Source organism: Pyrus communis, chromosome 17, assembly GCF_963583255.1.
Source record: "Pyrus communis chromosome 17, drPyrComm1.1, whole genome shotgun sequence".
Taxonomy (NCBI): Eukaryota; Viridiplantae; Streptophyta; class Magnoliopsida; order Rosales; family Rosaceae; genus Pyrus; species Pyrus communis.
This window is the reverse complement of record NC_084819.1, coordinates 3,110,393-3,131,514: the sequence shown is the minus strand read 5'-3', so window position 1 is coordinate 3,131,514 and position 21,122 is coordinate 3,110,393. Positions and strand designations below refer to the sequence as shown.

General features: G+C 36.9%; 1 protein-coding gene and 1 pseudogene across 2 annotated transcripts; one reads left to right on the top strand and one right to left on the bottom strand.

The window, feature by feature from the left end:
• Window positions 1–4,373: 4,373 nt before the first annotated feature.
• Window positions 4,374–11,036, bottom strand: LOC137723291 (replication factor C subunit 3-like; annotated as a pseudogene).
• Window positions 11,037–14,077: 3,041 nt separating this feature from the next.
• LOC137723158 (uncharacterized) lies at window positions 14,078–21,000 on the top strand. 2 transcript variants are annotated; one of them, XM_068462332.1, is made up of 7 exons: window positions 14,078–14,319; window positions 14,660–14,798; window positions 15,794–16,873; window positions 17,923–17,960; window positions 18,042–18,139; window positions 19,549–19,626; window positions 20,306–21,000. In XM_068462332.1, the coding sequence occupies exons 2-6, from the start codon at window positions 14,664–14,666 to the stop codon at window positions 19,557–19,559; spliced, it is 1,362 nt and encodes a 453-aa protein (XP_068318433.1). In that variant the 5' UTR covers window positions 14,078–14,319; window positions 14,660–14,663; the 3' UTR covers window positions 19,560–19,626; window positions 20,306–21,000. The 2 variants fall into 2 exon arrangements, with proteins under 2 accessions (XP_068318433.1, XP_068318432.1); XM_068462331.1 differs by having other exon boundaries at window positions 18,042–18,246.
• Window positions 21,001–21,122: the final 122 nt, after the last annotated feature.

Below are 21,122 nucleotides of genomic sequence, written 5' to 3'. Positions count from 1 at the left end.
ACCCGAAGGTGACCCTACGCTGGTGAGCGTCTGTCAGAAATGCCGAGAAAGCCCTCTGGGAAACCACCGTAACTGCTAAGCAACTAAAACCTGGAGGGGCGCAAAACAAAAGCGTGAGTGGGCAAAAACAAAGCTTTTCGAAAACCATTTAGAAAATACACTCTAACCCCTCGCCGTAAAACCTGTATACTTCCCAGAAAATAAACATATATACGTATGTATAGATATGCTAATCATGCTCAAGAATATGCCATGTCAAAATCTCATAATGAAATGCAAGTGCTCAGGTATAAATCATATCAGTAACATATAATCTGGCAGCCGGAGTCACCTAATGTGACCTGTACGGCTGCATATAGAGCTCAAATCTCAAACTCAATAACTGAACCTGCCCACAAGTCGGAACCACCTAAAGTGGTCTGTACGACAGGCCTGGGTGTAATACATATATACGCTCTAGTGCTACGATCACATGAAGGTTGTGCGAATAATCGCGGGTCACCTACGAGTCGGAACCACCTAATGTGGTCTGTAAGACAGGACTGTGCACCTAACTTGGATCCAAGCTGAGCGTGTGGTGCGGGAGGTGAACATCACGTGAAGGACTGTGCCCTACTCTGGGCGGGAGCGCTAACACCGGGGGTGCATGTTATGAGCTCTCTAAGCATCTCAAACCACTACTGAATATAAATATAGATAACACTTACCTGGCACTTACCTGTGCGTCCACAGCACCCAATATGCATATGTATATATATATGCAACTACTAACGTAACCAACGATGCATGAATAACGATAATGTAATGCATGGCATATAACTGATAACCATTTAATCAATTTCTGGGAAAAATATAGTATATAGGTATATACGGAAAACCAAAAGCCCACTCACTGGTATGTGGAAGGGTCGTAGCCCCTCTGTCTCGAGTGACCACGCTCGTCCTCGGGATACGTATCACCTATATGCGAAACAACTATAAAAACGTTAATTTTGAAGCACATAACCAACTTCTCGTAATAACTTCTCATACATTGCTCAATTTGGACAAATGAATATACCAACGTGTTCTACACAACCTCAGGATCACACCCAAATTTTTTTTCCACCGCCGCACGCGCCGGCCACGCGCAGGCACGTGTCTGGCACGCTGACGGCGTCAACTGACGCCGTAAGGAATATTCCGTTAATTCTAACGGATTCCGTCAACGGCGTCAGGAATATTCCGTCAGACTTGACGGAATATTCTGTCTCCTTCCCCGGCAAACCTCCGGTGCCGTCGCCGGCGCCGGCGCCGGAAAATCGCGAAACCTGCAAACTTCGATTTCTCTCTCGTTTTTCAACCAATTTTCGTGATTTTTGCACCAAAACGAAGCCTAAGACTAGGAGAACACAACCATACAACTTTTAAGAGTCAAAAACTACGAGATCTTACCTGTCACCACACTCCAATTCCGGCCAACTTCGAATACGGCGATTCCGACGTCCAACTCCTTCAAACGAAGTACTCCGATACTCCTTGGGACACCACTAAGCTACCTATGAGCTTCATTTTTCCCAAAAACGTGAGAAAATATGTTTGCATGAATAGTACCCCAAAACTGACTTCGTGGAATCGACGTGAAAACGGTGATAACCTTACCTGAAAATGGTACGACTGGACTCCCACGAGCCTCACGATCACGAATGTGGTCTTAGTTCCCTCGATCTGTGGGTGTTTGCTGGGTTTTGGTGAATGTCCGTACGTTTTCAAGGGAAATGGGAAGAAAGGGAGCTCGGGAGAGAGACAGGGAAAGGGACAGAGGGTAAGGGAGAGTGACAGTGTGAGTGTGTGGCCCAACATATGCCAACACCACACCAAACAACCAATAAACGTAAAAGAAACTAACTAGGGGCAAAGTAGTCATTTCACACGTGAGTTTTCGATATTTTCGGGACGGGATGTCACATTCTTGTTAATTTTAAACAATATAAACCACCACTTATGGTCCCTTTTTTTATCATTTGGCCAAATTTTATAAATTTATACTCTTAAGAAAAGAAATGGAAATTTTATTTGAACCCATATAACCTTTTTCTGAACCCAACTTAAATTTTAAATGTGAAATGTCTTTATTAACCTATTGCATAATTACCATCAAGTACATGATGAAATTATTAATAAAAATTATATTTCTTAATAAACCCACATCCAATAATCAAACCCTAATCATCACGTAATTTTTCTGTTACGTTCTATTGTGACAAAAACTCAATAAATTGGCTTATACCTCTTTAATTTAATTAACACTTTGTTCTCTAGATGAGTTTTGCGATTAGACCCTCAGTAATGATTTTAAACCAAGTACAGTATAATCACATGCTTTTAATTAACTGACGAGGTTAAAATTTTGTGTGGGCAATTCCTTGATTAGTTAGAAATTACATGATATTGAAGTTTTTTTTTTTTTTTTTTTTTTTTTTTGTTGAACTTAATGTGGTGTTCATAAACTCATAATGTTATAAGAAAATGTGGTTCTTCAATTTACATTCGTGTACTTGTTTCATCATTTTTAAATACTTCTTTCTTTGACATCACAATAGTTCGTGTTTCTTCGTCTCGCTAATCTTTCAAGTTTCTCTTGAACCGTAATTTTCTTCACCAGTAAGAATTATGCAAATTAATGTTGTACATACATCAATCTTCCGAATCTGAACGTGGTCTACATATAACTCTTATAAAATCCATGCAGACTAATAAATAAAAAAGATATTAAAAAAATCTTTAAGTTCATTAGTGTTGTTTCTGCAGCCTACCTAGAATGTTACAACAGTTGGATAAAACTCAAGCTCAATGAGGCTTTTCTGTACAAACACGATGAACTCTTAACTCAAATATATGCACACACTACCAAGTAAGTTGGAGAAGCCACAATAAATGCAAGAGGGTAGTTTAGAGGGGACAACTTGTTTGACATGGTCATGCAAAGCAACCTAAGATTTATCGAGGGCAACACTATAGAGGGTGATAGAGACTCCATCGAAAGCAACTGTTGGAATGAGAGAATGTTTTGATTTTGGTTTTTTATTTTTCAAATTGGTGTTAAGATAAATTTACATATTGAATTGGGTTTGTAAGGATAGTTTAGGTAGTAAATTTGGGTTTAAAGAGATATTGATAATTTAATAAAAAATTATGTCGGTGTAAAGAGTAAGTTAGGGTAAAAAAATGTTAGATAAGTTCAAATAAAATTTCCCAAAAGAAATTTGTAAAGTAAATAAACACTCATGATGTTTTGAACCCATGACCTCTCATTAATTTCAAACAACAAAAACCGCCAATTCTAGTTAAATTTCTTTGTTAATTTTCCAAATTTTAAATATTTATCCTTTTATGAAAATATATATGAGTATACCACTATAATAATTTTGGTGCCCCAATTTTTTTTGAGCCCCCTAACAGTCGCCAGCCGGCACTAGGCCTGGGCCGGCCCTGAGTAAAACGTAATGATTATAGGGGAAGGGGACAAAGGAAAACAAACACAGAACTAAAGGGATCCCCTGCCTATAACCATTATAAACACCTAATGTGGACATGGCAGACCATCTTACGATAGGATATGAACTAGAGTGGATAGGGGTCTGGTCACCCAGACTTCCAGGTACATTCCTATTTTAAAATGCGATGCAACTCAGTCGGCCACGGAATTCGCTTGGCAGGGGATCGAGGTCCACTTGCAGGACTGGAAACGATGAGAGAGATTCCTGATTTAGGCCCAAATAGGAAAAATCGTCAAGGGAGCAGAAATACGAGGCCCGTTAATACTCTAAATAAGCTCGGTAGAATCAGACCCAAAGATTACCTTGGTATACTTTTTTGAAATTGCCGTTGATGTTGCCAAAGCCGCAGCACGAGCCTCCACTTCCAAGAGGGGGATGCAACCATCCCCCGGGTGCCATGCCCACCCACAACGGTACCCATATGATCACGGATTACGACAGCCACTCCCATCTCCCGGTTGGGCAACGAGAGAGATCCATCAAAATTTACTTTCACAAAAGAAGCACAAGGGGCCCAAATTGTAACAGTTGTTGGTCAACGAGAAGGTCCCAAAGCGGGAGTGGGCGTGGAGGCAAGAAACTCCCAAGCAGCAACGTTGGCCTTCCTTGCTGTAGTGAATGGAGACAGGGATTTGTGTTAAAAAACACATTGACATCTGGTTTTCGAGATCCCCCAGCAAACGAAGAAGACCACCGTAAGGGGACGGGATTGAGCCGTACCATCCTCGGCTGCCACTTTTGAGAGATTCAACATCCACCGATCGAAAGTGGAAAAAGAATGGATATCAATCCGATAATTTAGCGAAGAGGAGAACCAGATGCCTGGGTCCATGGGCAATGGAATAACAAATGTTCCACCGATAAACAGACTTTTTTATTTTCCAAAACAATCTTTCAGGAAAATGCAGCATAAACAAGTTGACAGTTTTTCTCAATAGGAGGATGCCAAACTAGCTATTCTACAAACTAAAAGAGAAAAACAGGAAGAAAATGAAACCATCTTACATGATGCTGGCAATACACGTCATCCATAACATCAACTGACACAATAACCACCGTATTGTGTGCACAATTCATTGCCATCAAGTTGAACAAATACATTTCAGGTCGATGGGAAACCATGCTAGTGCAGTGTTCAGCCAAACGCTTCAAGGAAAGCCTTATAGATGCTCATGAACTTCGCCATGAATGCTGGCAAAATAAGATTGAGAGGAACTCCATTAGAGGCAACGCCAGTTCAATAGGCAACTTCATTTTGTCTAATGTGTCATTCAAGAGTACAAGCCCCCACAAACATAGAGAAATGTATGTGCGCGCGTGTGTGAGAAAGGGAGAGAGAGATCATCGGATGCTAGAATCTATCAAAACCACCTTGATTCTGACAGTTGTAACAGAAAACGGAATCTGATATTATATAACATGTAACCAATGCCGTTGTAACTGCTTGAAGGGCACATGCTAAAGGGGAAGCTGTAATTACTAACCTAAATGAATCTTGATGGCCAGAAAAGTTACTCTGCGGGAGAAATATGGTAAGTAGTTTCACTAGCAGATTGCCTCTATCTAAATTGGTAAGCAAACAAATATCTAGCAACAGTTTGGGTATATGTACTGAAAACTAAAAGCCTGTTCGTAGAGAGAAAAATGGAGATGGTGAGGAGAGGGAGAAAGGACATGAAACATATGAAGAAGAAAGGATGAATAATACATAAACTGCTTGTATTAATTGTAAATGGTTTTCAGTTCTAGGTTTAATATCATTTCGTCATTCCAATCCTTTTTCTTTTCAAAACAAAAAATAAAAAAACACGAATACAAAAACAATATCGCACACACTATAAAAAGCCGGCATCCAACATTACTCAGTGTTGCCAAATCTAATATATCTACCATGCACACATAAAATAGATGAAACCTTAAATGCAATGAGGTGTTGTTTTCACTATGTGAAGGTATTCTAATACTTTTCATTTTTTTTCCAGTCAAGTATATTTTGAAAACACTTTAACCCATAAATCCAGAGCATCCAACATAACAATGTGTATGGTTTCCTCGTTTTTACTTATCATAATCTCATGCTGCATCCAGAGAGATAGAAATACCATCAAGGTGAAATATGGCTTTCTGCCTAAGAAGCATCCTGTGTTCCTGTAAACAAAAATGAAATGCAATGTAAAGATAATTCTACAAGATTACAAAGGTGTAGCCCCAGAGGACAATAAGATGTAAAGATATTCCCCAAAAAGCTTATGCGTCAACACATTAAGGCTTAAGCTATGCCTTGTGGAATATAAAATATTATGATACAAATAATACATTGTGTTAATAAAAAATAAACCTGATAATTCCTTTTTATTGGTCTCACTAAGGCCTTCCACAGTAGGCCGGCAAAAGTGAGTATGATACCAATATATTTGGGCCGGAAACTGAGTGCGATACCAATATATTGAACTCATGAGTGTAGTATTAATATATTGAACTCTCTCACACTAGTGTAGCAGTAGTGTTACACTAGACAGTAGGTTGCCTGATTCTTGTGTATAGGTATCCCACTCATTCAAACTACCGTGGAAGGCCTAAGCCCAAATGCCCAAATCCATGATAATGTATTCAACAATACAGCCGAATTATAATTGCAATTGCATATACTTTGACCAAATAGCATATGCTATTTGGGAACTCCATGAATCAACCTAGCTCCCAATACCATACAATAACATCAAATGACGACCAGAAGAATCCACCAATTATACTACCCGATACCCTAACTGCATTGTCTTCTCGGGATTTTATCATTTACCATAATATGTAAAGCGGGTGGGGAAGATTTTAAAAAATGAAGGAAAATGACTATTAGGACATTATGACATGAAATGCCAAATGTGCAAAACTTTATTAACTTGTGGACCAATGTGATGGCGTCAGCATGCTAAGCATAACTTTTGTGGTCGTGGTATGCTAATGTTTATTTGCAGCACAACAGATGCAAGCTCATAATAAGCAGAGATCGTCAATATATATACAACTTGATCTAACCACATTGTGTAAAAGGAACTCAAATTGGAACCAAGGGTACGGAAAATGATTATACTTACGTACTACGCAGCCCAATGGCAGACCTCATGCTTCGGTTCTGCATCCAATTTCTTCAATAACTCATAAAGCAGCCTCTGAGATAACAGAAGATATAACTTTCAAATTCAATTGAGCAAAAACTGTAGAAACAAAAAGAAAGACACACTTAACGATTATTCTGTAGGATTAAATGAGCTCATAAAATTTTTACCACTTAATAATCCCTAAAACAAATAAGGTAGGGCAACAAATTATAGAAAACAATAATAAAGGAAAATAATTGTACCTACAAGATGATCTCTGGAGGAATACAATTTAGAAGTAGCTCATACAGCTTCTGCCGCACCTGATAAAGCCTTAAGCAAACAGAATAAATTTTTATCAGAAAAACTTTAGGAAATAGTAGAAGATCCGAATGAGAAGCCAGGAATCACCATTCATGCTTCAAAAATCGTGCATATAGCTACAAAAATATAAGGAAAAACTTCAGACTTCAGACATCCCATTATGAATTAAATACAGAATCTTCTAACAAAATAACAAAAATGAAATTTTCAAATCCTTTCATGTTAGATAATTGCATTACACTAAACAAGGGCCAGCCGGTCTCCATTTTCATGTAATTACAAAATCTCCCTTGGTGGGAATATAAAGCCTTTTTTAATAATCATGACCTTAGATTCAAAATATACAACTCTTTCACATAATCTAGATGACAGACCGAAAAATTTGACAAAATGTCATGGGAGGTTAGACACAGAACTGGATGGCTGAATTATGTTTTACAAGATTAATCCAAAATGCAACGAACTTCAGGATGCATAAAAATTATGTCACATCTGGCTATGTGGACTCTATTCTGCTTCAATTCCAGAAAGAGAAACCACAAAGGCCAATGAGACTGACAATCATCTAATGGCAGATAAACCATCAATGAAATGTTGCAAAGGAGGGGAAGATGGATTATGATTTATGCATACATGCATCAAGATATCACAAATGGTAGGGCATGTGATAAGAAGAAGTTATTTTGTTTATCAAAAGAGTATTCCAAGAATAGTGCATCCAAGGTTGTACAGTAAGATACAAGAAAAAGTTTAAAGGCAAAGTATAGCATTCACAAGCAACAAAGAATAATAAAGTAACTCTGACAAGAACTCACTGAATTTACACCATGATCTTCATTCATAAACCAAAGTCCAAGTACTAGAAGATGCCAAAAATGCTTGTCATAAAAATCTCACTACAAGGAAAGTAAATAAGTGACATGCATACCGTAAATCTGTGGGCATCCACAGTGGGAGATCCAAGAATTAGAACGAGGAACATGAAAGGTGGCATGCTCTTAAAATGGTGTGCAAAGAGGGTTCTAAGGTCCAATACCTAATTCGGAAAATGCTACATGATGATAGACCTCCTATGGATCTTGCATAAGAAGCTATTATTTGAGCTGCCAATGATTTTATTTATTTTTCATCAGAGCAAGAAACCTAGAGAGTTTGAGCCAATCCACAGTGGCTTTCTTTTTCCTTTCTTCCTTTAGATAACTAATAAACAAAAAAATACGAAAAAGTGTGAAATTGGCTATTTGACGCAACCCAATTAATGAAACATCTACATAAGTTCAATTGGATATGTTGTTGTGAAAGAAATATGATGAATGAAAATAAAATTAATGGGGGCAGCCTCTACTAGACAAATAGGCCAGCCAATGGCTTTCCACATTTTACAGTGTTTTCTTGAGTTCAATTTGACCATTGAACTAGAACAATTTCAAACTACAGACAAAATGCTGCAATAGATGTCAATATTGTAAGAGCCAAACCTTTTTGGGCTCTGCTCCTTCATTATATCAGAGGCGATTTCAGAAACATATTCCTCCCAGTCCAATGGGGGAATCGCTTGGTTACTTGTTAAGGGATACCTACAATCACATGAAAAGTACACAGAAGACCATAGCCATCAGAACCTGTGCTATTCCTGCAAGGCGAATAGAAAGAAAATAACTGCTTCACACAACTGATGACCAATTAGAACTCTGGCACTTAACTGTTGAACGCAACAAGTTTCTAATGACAATATAGCTCTCCTTAAGCTCCTATTTGATTTTTCAGCTATACGAGCAGCGAATCCAGAAGGAAGTTGCAGCGCTTCCTTCTTTCCAATGAACTCCAATACCTTAACAATCTGGCACAAAAGGTTCCACATGAAATCATCAAATGAGAAGTAAATGACAGTGGAAGTCAACATACTTTATGATATCAAATTCTAAAAGTTGTATGCTTGTAAATTTAACCTGGTCTTCTGTTGGCGCATTTATTCGCACATTTAGACACCGAGACCGGATTGTTTCAGTAACCTTTGAAGAACTGTTACAGCATAGTATTAGCCGGCAATAAGCACTATATTTCTCCATAGTTCTTCGAAGAGAATGCTGCGCTTCTCTTGAAAGCTTGTCAACTTCATTCAGCACTAAGACTGGCATTGCAAAGAGGACATGTTATCAGTAGATTCAAGACACAAATCGTAAAGACCGAAACACCCAATTTGTTGATCATCCAACTGCATTTTCTTCGTTTTCTTAGTTTTATTGAATGGGGATGAGAGAGAAAGATTCAATGCCTATTGCAAGGAACTGTGAAAAGGATGAGAAAACAAATTAAAAAAAAAAACTAAAGATGAAAAGCGAATTATTCTAAAGAAATATTGCATCCTGTTCAAGTGAATGTACAAAAGAAATACTTCAAAACGTATACATTGGATAAGTGTGTATTCATAAGAAATAGGATATTAGTTAAACTTACTTTTGTATACTTTTTTCCCTTTTGTGTCAATGGGCCTATTTTTAGCCATTTCTTTAATTATCTCTTGGACAATATATCTGTCCTGAAAGCCTGCATCACTGGGGTTCAGTTCAATATGGTTTGTGCTTGACATTGTAGTCAGTTCAATATGGTTTGTGCTTGACATTGTATAATAAATCATAGGAAAAAAAAAATTCTAGTTAAAATGGAATACAAGAAAAATCAAATGAAGCAAGTGAAGGATTTAATCAAATACCAGTTATAAGGAGATCAAAAACAATAGAACAATAGTTTTAGGTTGAACAAGGAGATGTTCAAAGGAAAATAATCTTTCATGAATCTGGAAATAAGGTGTGCGTTATAAATTGGTTAATATACTATGCTCAACAAAGGTTGGAGATGTCAGTGTCCTTCTGCCATATCATGTAAGAGATCTAAAATATGTCCTAAAGCTCCAATCTTTGGAGGTTTTTCTCTCAAAATAAAAGTAAGCACCTAATTTCGTTTCAAGAAGCTAACAAATAGAGGTAAGAAACACCAATCCATGCCTTCTGAACAAGGAAATGAGAAATGAATCATAAAGAGGAGAAAGTTGAATTTGAATTCATAATTAATTAATCATTCAGATATGCAACCGGAATTTAACAGAGCTTTTCACCTAAATGACAGATAAGCAATAATTTTTACAGAAGTTGCAACAATGATCATTCCCATCAATCAAAAGAAGGTGAAGCTTACATCAACTTTCCATGTCCTATTTTCCACCTTCACCTGCCAACCACAATCACAAAATTTCTCAAACGCCAACAAACAAAATTTCAAATAGAAGAAAACATCATTCTTCTTCCATAAAATGCCCGTTTAATTATGGTGATAGATTTATGTATATGATACAACTTTAAGTGGGGTACTTTATCAACTATTGACTCCTTACATGTAAGGAGCTATTCCACTCCTTACAAGCAAACCGTAGTTTCTATGAGTTGGCTTATACGGACGAACTGCTCATTACTGGAACCGCAAAGATAAAAAAGATGCAAACTTTTCGGATTGTGATTGACTTGTAAGGAGGAATCCATCCTTGCATGTTTAAGAGCTAAGCATTTTTTTCTTCATCTAATTCTTTTCGTTATAGCTCTGTAATCCATTTTATACCAAAACAAACCATATAAAGGTGGAAAGAAGACCCAAAAGAAAAAGATCAATAATTTGAGTCCCAAATGGTCAAAACAAATAAACGGGAAAATGTATGAGCAAATTGGGACCTTATCGGCGCTGGGACCGAAAACCTGACGGAGGAGGGCGATGATGAGGGTTTTCTTGCCGGAGCCGGAAGGGCCATAAAAAATCAAATGGGAGCAATCCTGCTCTGCAACCTGCACAAGAAGAAGTTAGGGTTATGAAATCGTAGAAATTGGGAATTGAAATCGACGAGGGAGGGGTAGAGTTGCACGAGTTTCTTGAGGTTTTGGGCGATGTCTTGGTGGACAATTGCCTGGTCTAGGGTTTTGGGTCGGTACTTGTCCACCCACAGCATCTTTTTCTTCAGTCTTCACCGCCGTCACTTGGAGAAATCAGGCAAGGAAAAAGTAAGAAAATCACCGGAGGACAAAAGTGGCGCGAAATTCCACTCTGTGTGTGGGGGCCTAATCTGGGACATCTATTTTATTATAACCGTTGGATTCATCCGACGGCAAATACAGTGTAGATTAGTCATTTTATTGTGGTACTCAACTAATTTGGAGAATTTAATTGGAGTAATAGATTCTTAACTAAAAATTTATGATCATTTGATCTTTTAATTCTTTAAAACGTGTAGTTATGCTCATTTTCATCAATTCCGTTATAATTTTCATCAAAATGAATCACGTGCCACACACGTAAAGCTGAATAAATGGGCAAATATGGAAAACGAAATGAGAAAAATTGTAGCAGTAATCCCTCAACTTTAATCCAATTTGGGAATAGTCCCTCAACTTTAGCCCAATTAGAGCAATGATCCATCAATTTTAACCCAATTGTAGCATTGATAATTCCAATCCAACACGATTCATTTTAACGGAATTTTGACCGAGTTAACGAAAATGACTATAACTATGTGTTTTGATAAATTAAGAGACCAATTACCATGAATTTTCAATTGAAGGATCACCGCTCTAATTGCATTAAAGTTAAGGAATCATTTCTACAATTTTTTAAGGACAATACTTAGCTACTCAAAGATAAAGAAACTCCTACTCAAAATTCATAATATTTTAATCACATAACTTTGTGCTTATGATCAGAACCGTTCATACTATGAATCACACTGTAAAGATCATCTCTGTAAAAAATAAATTAAAATTAAGGTCATTTAGTCAATTTATTGTAGCAAATATATAAACGGTTCGTAATACTTTTACCAATACCGTTCATTTGTTTTTAAATAGTTTGATAACTAAAAGACCTTAGTTTTAATTGATTTTTTTTGCAGTGATGATTTTTAAAAAGTGATTTATAATATGAACGGTTCTGATTATAAACATTGACAACGAATAATTTTGAGAAATTTTGAGTAGAAGTTCCTACTTATCCAAATATTGTTCTTTTTGAAAGGATAAATAGTAGCTTAATTGTAGCAATGATCAGATGAATCGTTGGATGAAACTTGAAATGCCCACATCACATGATCTAGTGGCCTTGGTGGAAGAGATCCGGAGATGATCTTTTCTCAAAAAAATTGTAGCAATGATCCTCAATTTTAATCTAATTGGAGGAATAGTCTCTTAACTTTAGCCACTGGCGCTAGGCGGCTGGCTATCGTCCCGATTAATGCCTAGGCGTTTAAAAATTAAGAAATGATACCTAGACCTAATTAGGCACCCGCTTAGCCTGCAACTTACTTGGACAAAAAATAGATCATTTTCATTTTTTATTTTTATTTTTTACTTTTTTTTCCAATAAATTGTAAGAGATTTGCTGAATAGTTAAATGAACACATATTATATGCTTGTTCTCTATGTTTTCATTATGTTCCAATACTTCATAATATATATATATATATATATATATATCATTCTATTTTGTAGTTTATGATGAAATTATATATATTTTAAGTATAAACAAACACTTATTTACATGAAATATAATATATTTACTTAAATATGCCTAGTTGGCCTAAGGCCTAGTGTGACATCCCACATCCCACACAGGGGAGTGATCCTTAAATGTATATTCTCATCCCTACCTAGCACGAGGCCTTTTGGGAGCTCACTGGCTTCGGGTTCCGTAGGAACTCCGAAGTTAAGCGAGAAGGAGGCTAGAGCAATCCCATGATGGGTGACCCATTGGGAAGTTGCTCGTGAGTTCCCAAAAACAAAACCGTGAGGGAATGGTAAGCCCAAAGCGGACAATATTGTGCTACGGTGGTGGAGCGGGCCCGGGAAGTGGTCCTCCTTGGGCCGGGATGTGACAATTTGGTATCAGAGCCTAACCCTGGCCGTGGTGTGCCGACGAGGACGTCGGGCCCCTAAGGGGGTGGATTGTGACATCCCACATCCCACAGGGGAGTGATCCTTAAATGTATATTCCCATCCCTACCTAGCACGAGGCCTTTTGGGAGCTCACTGGCTTCGGGTTCCGTAGGAACTCCGAAGTTAAGCGAGAAGGAGGCTAGAACAATCCCATGATGGGTGACCCACTGGGAAGTTGCTCGTGAGTTCCCAAAAACAAAACCGCGAGGGAATGGTAAGCCCAAAGTGGACAATATTGTGCTACGGTGGTGGAGCAGGCCCGGGAAGTGGTCCGCCCCGGGCCGAGATGTGACACCTAGGCCCCAGCTGGCCACTCAACTAGCGCTTAACGTCTTTTAAAATCTTGACTTTAGCCTAATTGGAACAATGATCCCTCAACTTTAATCCAATTGTAGCAATGGTCTTTCCAATCCAACATGACTCATTTTGACAAAATTATGACTGAGTTGACGAAAATGACTATAACTCTGCATTTTGATGAATTAAGAGAATAATGACCATGAATTTTTAGTTAAAGGATCACCGCTCTAACTGCATTAAAGTTAAAGAATCATTTCTACAATTTTTTAAAGAACAATACTTTGCTACTCAAAGATGAAGAAACTCATACTCAAAATTCCTAATATTTTAATTACAGAATTTTGTGTTTATGATCAAAACCGTTCATACTATGAATTACACTGTAAAGATTATCTCTGTAAAAAATTAATTAAAACTAAGGTCGTTTAGTCCATCTATTGTAGTAAATACATAAACGGTTCGTAATGCTTTTACTAATATCTATCATTTATTTTTAAATAGTTTGATAACTAAACGACCTTAATTTTAATTGATTTTTTGCAGATGCGATCTTTATAGGGTGATTTATAATATGAACGGTTATGATTATAAACACGAAATTCTATAAATTAACAACAAACAATTTTAAGAAATTTTGAGTAAGAGTCCCCACTCATCTGTGAGTAGTCAAATATTATTGTTTTTGAGAGGATAAACAGTGGCTTAATTGTAATTTCCAAGGACAAAACCAAACATTGACCGAAGTTCAATAGAGCGAAAATTTCCAGCTTGAGGCGCGGGAGAAAGAGAATAAGACAGAGAGTGGGTCAGGTGAACCTTTTTTTCAAACAAAAGGTGCATCCAGAGAGGGAGAGTCAGAGAGAGAGAGAGAGAGAGTCAGAGAGGGCGGGAGGAGGTCGATCTGAAGCGGAAGAAAATCTTTGCTGGTGAAAACTAAATCACTTGCTATGCTCTGTTTGTGGTGCCAAAAACATATCTAGAGTTGCAGGCCTCTGATTTACAGTGGTTGCTCTGAAACGGTTGTTTACAGAATCACCAGGAAGTTAAAGTGACGGAGCTGAAAAGGAGCTACAGAGGGGCTAATCTTCTGTAAGGGATTCAAATTTTGTTAGTTTATGTTCAAATTAGGGCTTAATTTTGCTAATTAGAGTTGCATTTGGGTTAATTAGCATTACAAAAGCACAAATAGGGTTAAAATTTTAGAGCTTTCTTCTTCCGAAGTTTTTCGATTTCAGCATGTAGGAAGTGGCGCAATTAGTGCGGATGTTTCGTTAATTTTATCGATTTTTCGTCCTTGTTTCGAGTTTGATGTCTTCATTTTAGTTTTTGTACTCATTTTTGCTAGGACTACTCAACAATCTGGAATTGATTGAAACCCTAATGATGTGCCCTTAAACGAGATCCTTGTTCTTACATTTTTCTGATGTAGATTGATGGCGAACAACGGGAATGAGGATTTTTATTACAACCTCTCAAGGAAAGAGCTTCAAACATTGTGCAAAAGATATGGCTTGCCTGCAAATAAATCGCATTCGGATTTGGCAATGTCTCTGATTGCTTACTTACAGGTACATTTTTCAGGCTAATGATATCCTACTATCATTCGATTTAATATTACGTTATGGACTATAACATTTTCATGATATCCTCCAATTTCTCATGGGAATGCTCCCATTTGTCGATAATTAATGAGGTGGGAGCTTGAGCTGGCCAATCATTTGCTTCAAATGGGAATTTACAAACCGTTAAATGAAGTTTACAGGGTTAACTGAAAGCGAAAAATAATGCAACGTTTGGATTCTCGTCATGGTTATATATATATATATATATATATATATATATATATATATATTTAAGAGACATAAATCGGAACACTTTCCAACTGTACCCATGTTTTTATGCTTATTGTTGGATCTGTTAGTCTGTCCTTGTATAGTCCATGTTTCAGCTAATTGTGAGTGCTGCATGAATGGAGTGCTCCAGTATTTTCACATCACACTTACAAAAGATGACATTCAAAGATTTTAGCCTATTCAAATTTCATACAGAAAACTTGGACTCTTAAGCCACCTCCAGTCATGGAGGGCTAAACGTAGCCCTTGGCCTTGTTTCTGCCCTCCAAAAATTAATATTTTAAAGACTACTTACTTTAGGGCTAAATTTTTCCATCTCCAACCATGCAGGGCTATATTTTATACCCTTTATATTTTATTACTTTTTGGGGCCAAACTTAGCCTGCCCGGGGGGTTCCATGTTGCCTGCCCTGGGGCCAGACTTAGCATGATTCCCTTTAGACCTATGGTTGGAGACTGATTTTGTCAATTTTAGGGCTAAATGTACAAAAGCCCTCACTGCTCTCACCCATACCTAAACCAATTCTTCTATTTAGAAGAGTGTGATCAATGTTAGCAAAACAACCAACAATTTCTGCTTTGAAAAATCGATCGTGGCCTATAGCCCTTGGCTGGAGATGGCCTTAGGGCTTGGACTTTATTATATGATAAATGTCTTGAATTTCAAAGGATTAAATGATTTCTCAGGAAATTCTTCTTATGTGTTACAGGAAGGTTTTGGTGGTCCAATGTATAATCTTTGGGGGAATTTTTATGCTCAATGCAACGGGAATGGTCTTAGCCATAATGAGTACCCAAGAAAATACTCAGTTGACGATTCTTTGGGTTTGGCAAGAGATAGAACCATGGAAAATGTGCCTGAAACTGAAAGTAGGGAGATAAATTTCAGCGCATACCCTGCTCAAACTGCTGTTGATTGTTCCGTGGAAACTCCTACACAAGTTCCTTCCTCTTCTTTTGAGTTTCATGTTAGGTCAGAAGAGGGGATTAATCTTTATGTTGACTTCAATTCGAGCCTATCTGAGTGGACTAAGAGGTTCAAAAGTGAGGTTTGCACATGTCAAAATGTGCACAGAAACAAGTCTATGAGTCTTTATGAGGACCTTGGGTGCATTGGAAAAGGTGATAAAGAAAAGAGAAGTTCCTTCATACAGAACATAAATTATGGGTACATTGAAGATAAAGAACCGACAAAAAGTGACAATGTGGGCCTTGATCATTCTGTTAAACTAGCTGAAACTTCAGTAACCTCAGCAGTAAGATCGTGCAACATGGCTGCAGACGTGTCAGAGCATTTAGTGGAAGATCAAGCACTTGTCTCATCTAAACTTGACTCGGTTCCACAGAAGCAGATAATTTCTGCTGCTCATTCCTTTGCTAAAGATGGCTCTTTAATCAAGCTTGATTCAAATGTCCTTAATAATTTCCAGAAGTCCATCTGTGCTCCTGCTGTCAACTCATTATCAAAAGTTCAATTAAGTCCTGTCATAATGGAGCATCAAAATTCAAACCTCAATAATTGTCCGAATCCAATCCTGCAGAATGATTATAGCCCTGTCAACCTTAGTGTGGTATATCCTGGATACTCAGCTGTTGCTTCTATAGAGATGCAGTCATCAGAGGTTGTGAGTTGCTCCAAAGACATATCATGTTCACCTTGTGGAAATGGAGGATTGGTGGGTCTGTTTGTACAAAAGGACAATTTAGAAACAGAACTTGGAATAGTCAGCTCATGTGAGCAGGTTCCTGATCTGCTGGGGAACTACGTGCCAAAATCTGCTGAAGCGTGGGTATGGTCCTGTTTCCACTATCTGTCACATGATTGCGGGTGTACTGAAAAAATAATGCATTGTCATATTTATTGATTCCTTAGACTTCTACATTTTGTTTTATCATTGATGTTTTAGTAAAATGTTTGTGATTCTTTTTAGATGTTTATGTACTTTACTGTTGTTTTCGTTTTATTTGTTCTTTGTTTTCAAAATTCTCACATCATGGTGAAGTTCAAGATAAGCTACACTAGATAATAAAGTTGTATACTGGACCCCTATACTTCAAATTGAATATTGTGTTGAGGGTAAAAAAGAAAAGATAGTATCCTTATGCTTTAACTTAACTGATAAAAGAGTATGTTGTGGTTGGAGATTCTTTGTGTTTGGATGGCACATAAAGTTATTACCTCTTCAAGATTTCTATTTAAACAACAGATTTTATTTATTTCATGCCCTCTGCTGTTTTACTGCAATTTTTTTCCTACTGTGAGGAACAAATTGAATGTTTATTCAAGATTTGTTATTTGTATTTTCTATCTGATGATGGCAATGGACTGTTCTGCCATGTATTGATGTCTTTTTCTTTATGACTAATTGAATATCATGAAATGCCAGCATTTTCCATATTTTGCTGGTTTTTAATATTAATTTGCAATCCTCTGTTATTAGTTTTTTCTTTTCAACTGTAGAGAAATTTACTTAAATTACAACAATTTGGTTGTTGATTGTCAATCTAACTCTCTATTCAGTTTTATTTGACGTGAACAGTTAATAAAATTTCTAAGAATCCAAAGTTTGTTTTATCTCTTGCATATCCTCTTTTTGTTCTATATAAATATATTGCTTCTGCATAATGCACACGTGGAAAACAAAATCATTAGGTAACCATGGTTTTGATGATTAAAATAATTTCTTTCAAAGATTAAACATCAAAGTCTTATTTCTGCTCCTTGTATTCTAGTGTAGGTGTTTGCTTGCATGAACATGGATGAATGTATACGGGTTTGTTTTGTGCTTATAAATTTCAGTCACGTTATAGATTTGGAATAACATACTACCGTTTTCAGGAGAGGAACAACATCACAAATGGGAGGGATAGTCCAGAGTAAGCTCTCTTTAAACCAAAAGTTCTTGTTAATTATAATATGCAATTGTCTTATCTTCTATACCTTGTCCCACCTTGCAGATGCTCACAGTTAACCAGTTCAGTTGAGAAGAACAGTTTCTGTTACGATAATTTGGAATCTAATGAAGAACTTTCCAGAAAGAGGAAACATATAGAAGGTGAACTTCAAAGTGGCTATGGTAATCCGGATGCAAAGAATTTAACAAGTAGGAAGCATATTACTAGGAAAGTCCTTCCTAGAAGATCCGTGCGGCTGATCTCTAAGGTTTTCTGAAGTATCTTTTAACCATGTGATTGATAGTGGTGTTCTGATACCATGATAGGTTTTTGAATTCATTTTTTTGGTGTGAGTACGGATATAAAATCATTTATATTAGGTGATATGGCCGTTATGTCATCACAGAAAGTTTAGAACCATTAAAAATGCCTTTGAATTTGTATCTTTTAGCCTCCTAGGAGCATTTTTCTTCACTATACACTTTTACTTTTATTTGAAAGATGATGCACCTTTCTTTTTGCTTGTCTTTTAACATTTGGGAAGGCCTCTTCTTTGTGTATTTTTTTCTGATAACGTTCTTATTATCAAAGAAAATCTTATTCTAATCACATAATGAATGAGTTCATCCACTTGCGTTCGGAATGCTTCTTACTATCCAAACAAAGTTAGGTTTTGATGTATTACACATGAAATGATGCACAAACTCCTGACTTGTGCATTAACTTTCTAATTTTTGCCCATTTGCGCACATGTAGTTGTTAATGGCCTTTTGCAAATGCAATCACCAAACAGAGAAAAAAGAGAGAACTTTGAATTCCTAGCTTTATCATGCTTTGCCAGACGAGGTCAATTTTGATTCTTAAATTAGCCTAGCAAAAGGAAAGGTTTCATGCCATTTAATGCCCCATGCCTTAAGAAATCTGGGACATTCTTATTGTGCAACTGATTTAGGCCTTCACATTTTGCACGATATTCTTGGCTCAAATGTGGCTTAAAAACCTGGGCAGGCTGGCTATGTATCCAATCTAGGGCTTCACAATTTGTTGTATGATCCTCCAGTTAACGTCCTGTGCCTTAAGAAAACTTAGTACAAGGCTTAGTATTTGGGTCTATCAATTTTAACCCTTGAATTTAGTGATATAACTTTTGCTTGTTAATTCTCTTAAACTAGCATTCTGCATTATATTGAATTTTTTTTCTCACCTTTTTATTGTCCTTTTCATTCTTCTCCTTCCACCTTTTTTTTCGGATTCGGTTTTTCGCCTTCCGTTTTGAAGAGTCTTCAATGTGTGTCAATTTTACTGGGAAATCGGTTTGATTCATATCCAAGATCGAATGTGATGACCTGGAAAATTCTGGATATCTCTGTTATTGACACAAATTCGAGCCAGAAGTTTACCAATTCATTTGCACACTAATAAATTCATCCACATGGGATGTTAGACTTGTTGAGCACTCTCTCTCTTCTACACCCCATTGTTTGGATAATCAGTATCTTGAGTAATCCACATTGTATGTGTAGTATAATCATCATTGTACATTTGTTAACTGTCTGCCTTTCTTATCCAGTGAGCTCGTGAAGTGCATATGGCCCAAGGGTTGAAGCATCGATAGCGTATACCATTGTTCCAAATGAGAATGAATATGGTAAGATTGGAGCATTACATGATCTCTGTTTAGAAAAACATAAGGTGTTACTAGATCTCATAGTGCAGTCTGCCTCTCTTTTGTTTTATTCTTAGCGCGGTTCACACACACACAAACATGCATACAGATGTACATACATAATGCATAAATAAAGTTCCTAGTTTACAGGATACCGATTTGACTCCCCATCAAAAGGGATACACGTTTATAAGGTCTATACACACACGTACATACATGGAAGTTTTATGTGTGCTATATGGAATGATTTTAACTTCCTCATTGCATTTGAGTTGGTCAATTAACATGGCAATTAGGTGATTCTCAACTCAACCCGCCACAATCCAAGAAGTTCGGTGGCTAGTTATGGGGTGCCATTATAAGAATTATAGAGAAGTATCATTCTTCACTTTTCTTTTCATGCATGCATATGATGCAGAGACTTCACCTCTTAAATGGATGGTCTAGAACGTGGCGGAATAAATTCAATATCCATGACATCAAATTTGTACTCCCGCCTATCCGTTCACTGTCTAATACAAACTCATTATTTTATTCTACTGCATGAACCTCGAGAGAATGGCTTGTAACTTTGATTTGATGATGAGATACTTGCCAAAATCGATATGTTAGAAAAATTGAAAGGTATGTTTATGTTATTGGTAACGTCGGTATGCTGCAGGTGGTTGTAATTTCGGGAGCATTGGCAACATATTAAAGCTAAGAGATAGTTCTTCAAGGTGTTGGTTACGGCGATCACCAAGCATATAACAAAGTCTGTACATATCAACAGTTCAACACGGGGTAATTTATATTATTTTGTTTCTGTATCATTTATGGGTACTCATTTTTGTTAAAAGTTGTTACATATGTATATTTATTGGGGTTAGTTTCCGTTTATTCTGTTATCTTTATCCATGTTTTCATGATCATTTATATGCATATTGCACATGAATATTGTGGACCAAACATGTGTTCATTGTCTTAGTCTTGCTTAGCCTTCTTTGTTTGAGACGAGTCGATGAATATGTAAGAACTGAGAATTAAAACGCAATTAAATTTCAGTTGGTTTTTATTTTCTAATTTAGAACTTGGAGGTAAATTATATTATTTGTTACATTGTGTTGTGCAACAAAACTAAGCGCTATGACGTTCTATGATTCATATAGCCAACCCCACTTGGTGGGATAAGGCTTTGTTGTTGTTATTACATTGTGATATGTGCAAGTTATGTGACTGCATTTTGTGTCAAGTTGCCGCATAAAACCCTTTTTTTGTTGCCAAATTGCCTCAAACTCGCATCCGAGCTTTGGGGAGAATTTGGGAGTTATGTATTTATACTTCTTTTCTCGGCAGGAAAATGTTCTTCATTTAAGGGAACAAAACTTGTAGTTAATCCTATAAAACAACTAGGTATTTAATCTTGTGTGTGATTAAATCCCTCGAGGATGATATTCACATCCATACCCTTTGATTTTATTATCATAAAATGAAAGTGA

Excerpts from the sequence above, each read along its gene's own strand:
- LOC137723158 (XM_068462331.1), top strand. The coding sequence starts at position 14,664 with ATGGCGAACAACGGGAATGAGGATTTTTATTACAACCTCTCAAGGAAA. Across the intron at positions 14,799-15,793 it reads CTCTGATTGCTTACTTACAG|GAAGGTTTTGGTGGTCCAAT; the intron begins GTACATTTTTCA and ends TATGTGTTACAG. Across the intron at positions 17,961-18,041 it reads AATGGGAGGGATAGTCCAGA|ATGCTCACAGTTAACCAGTT; the intron begins GTAAGCTCTCTT and ends CCCACCTTGCAG.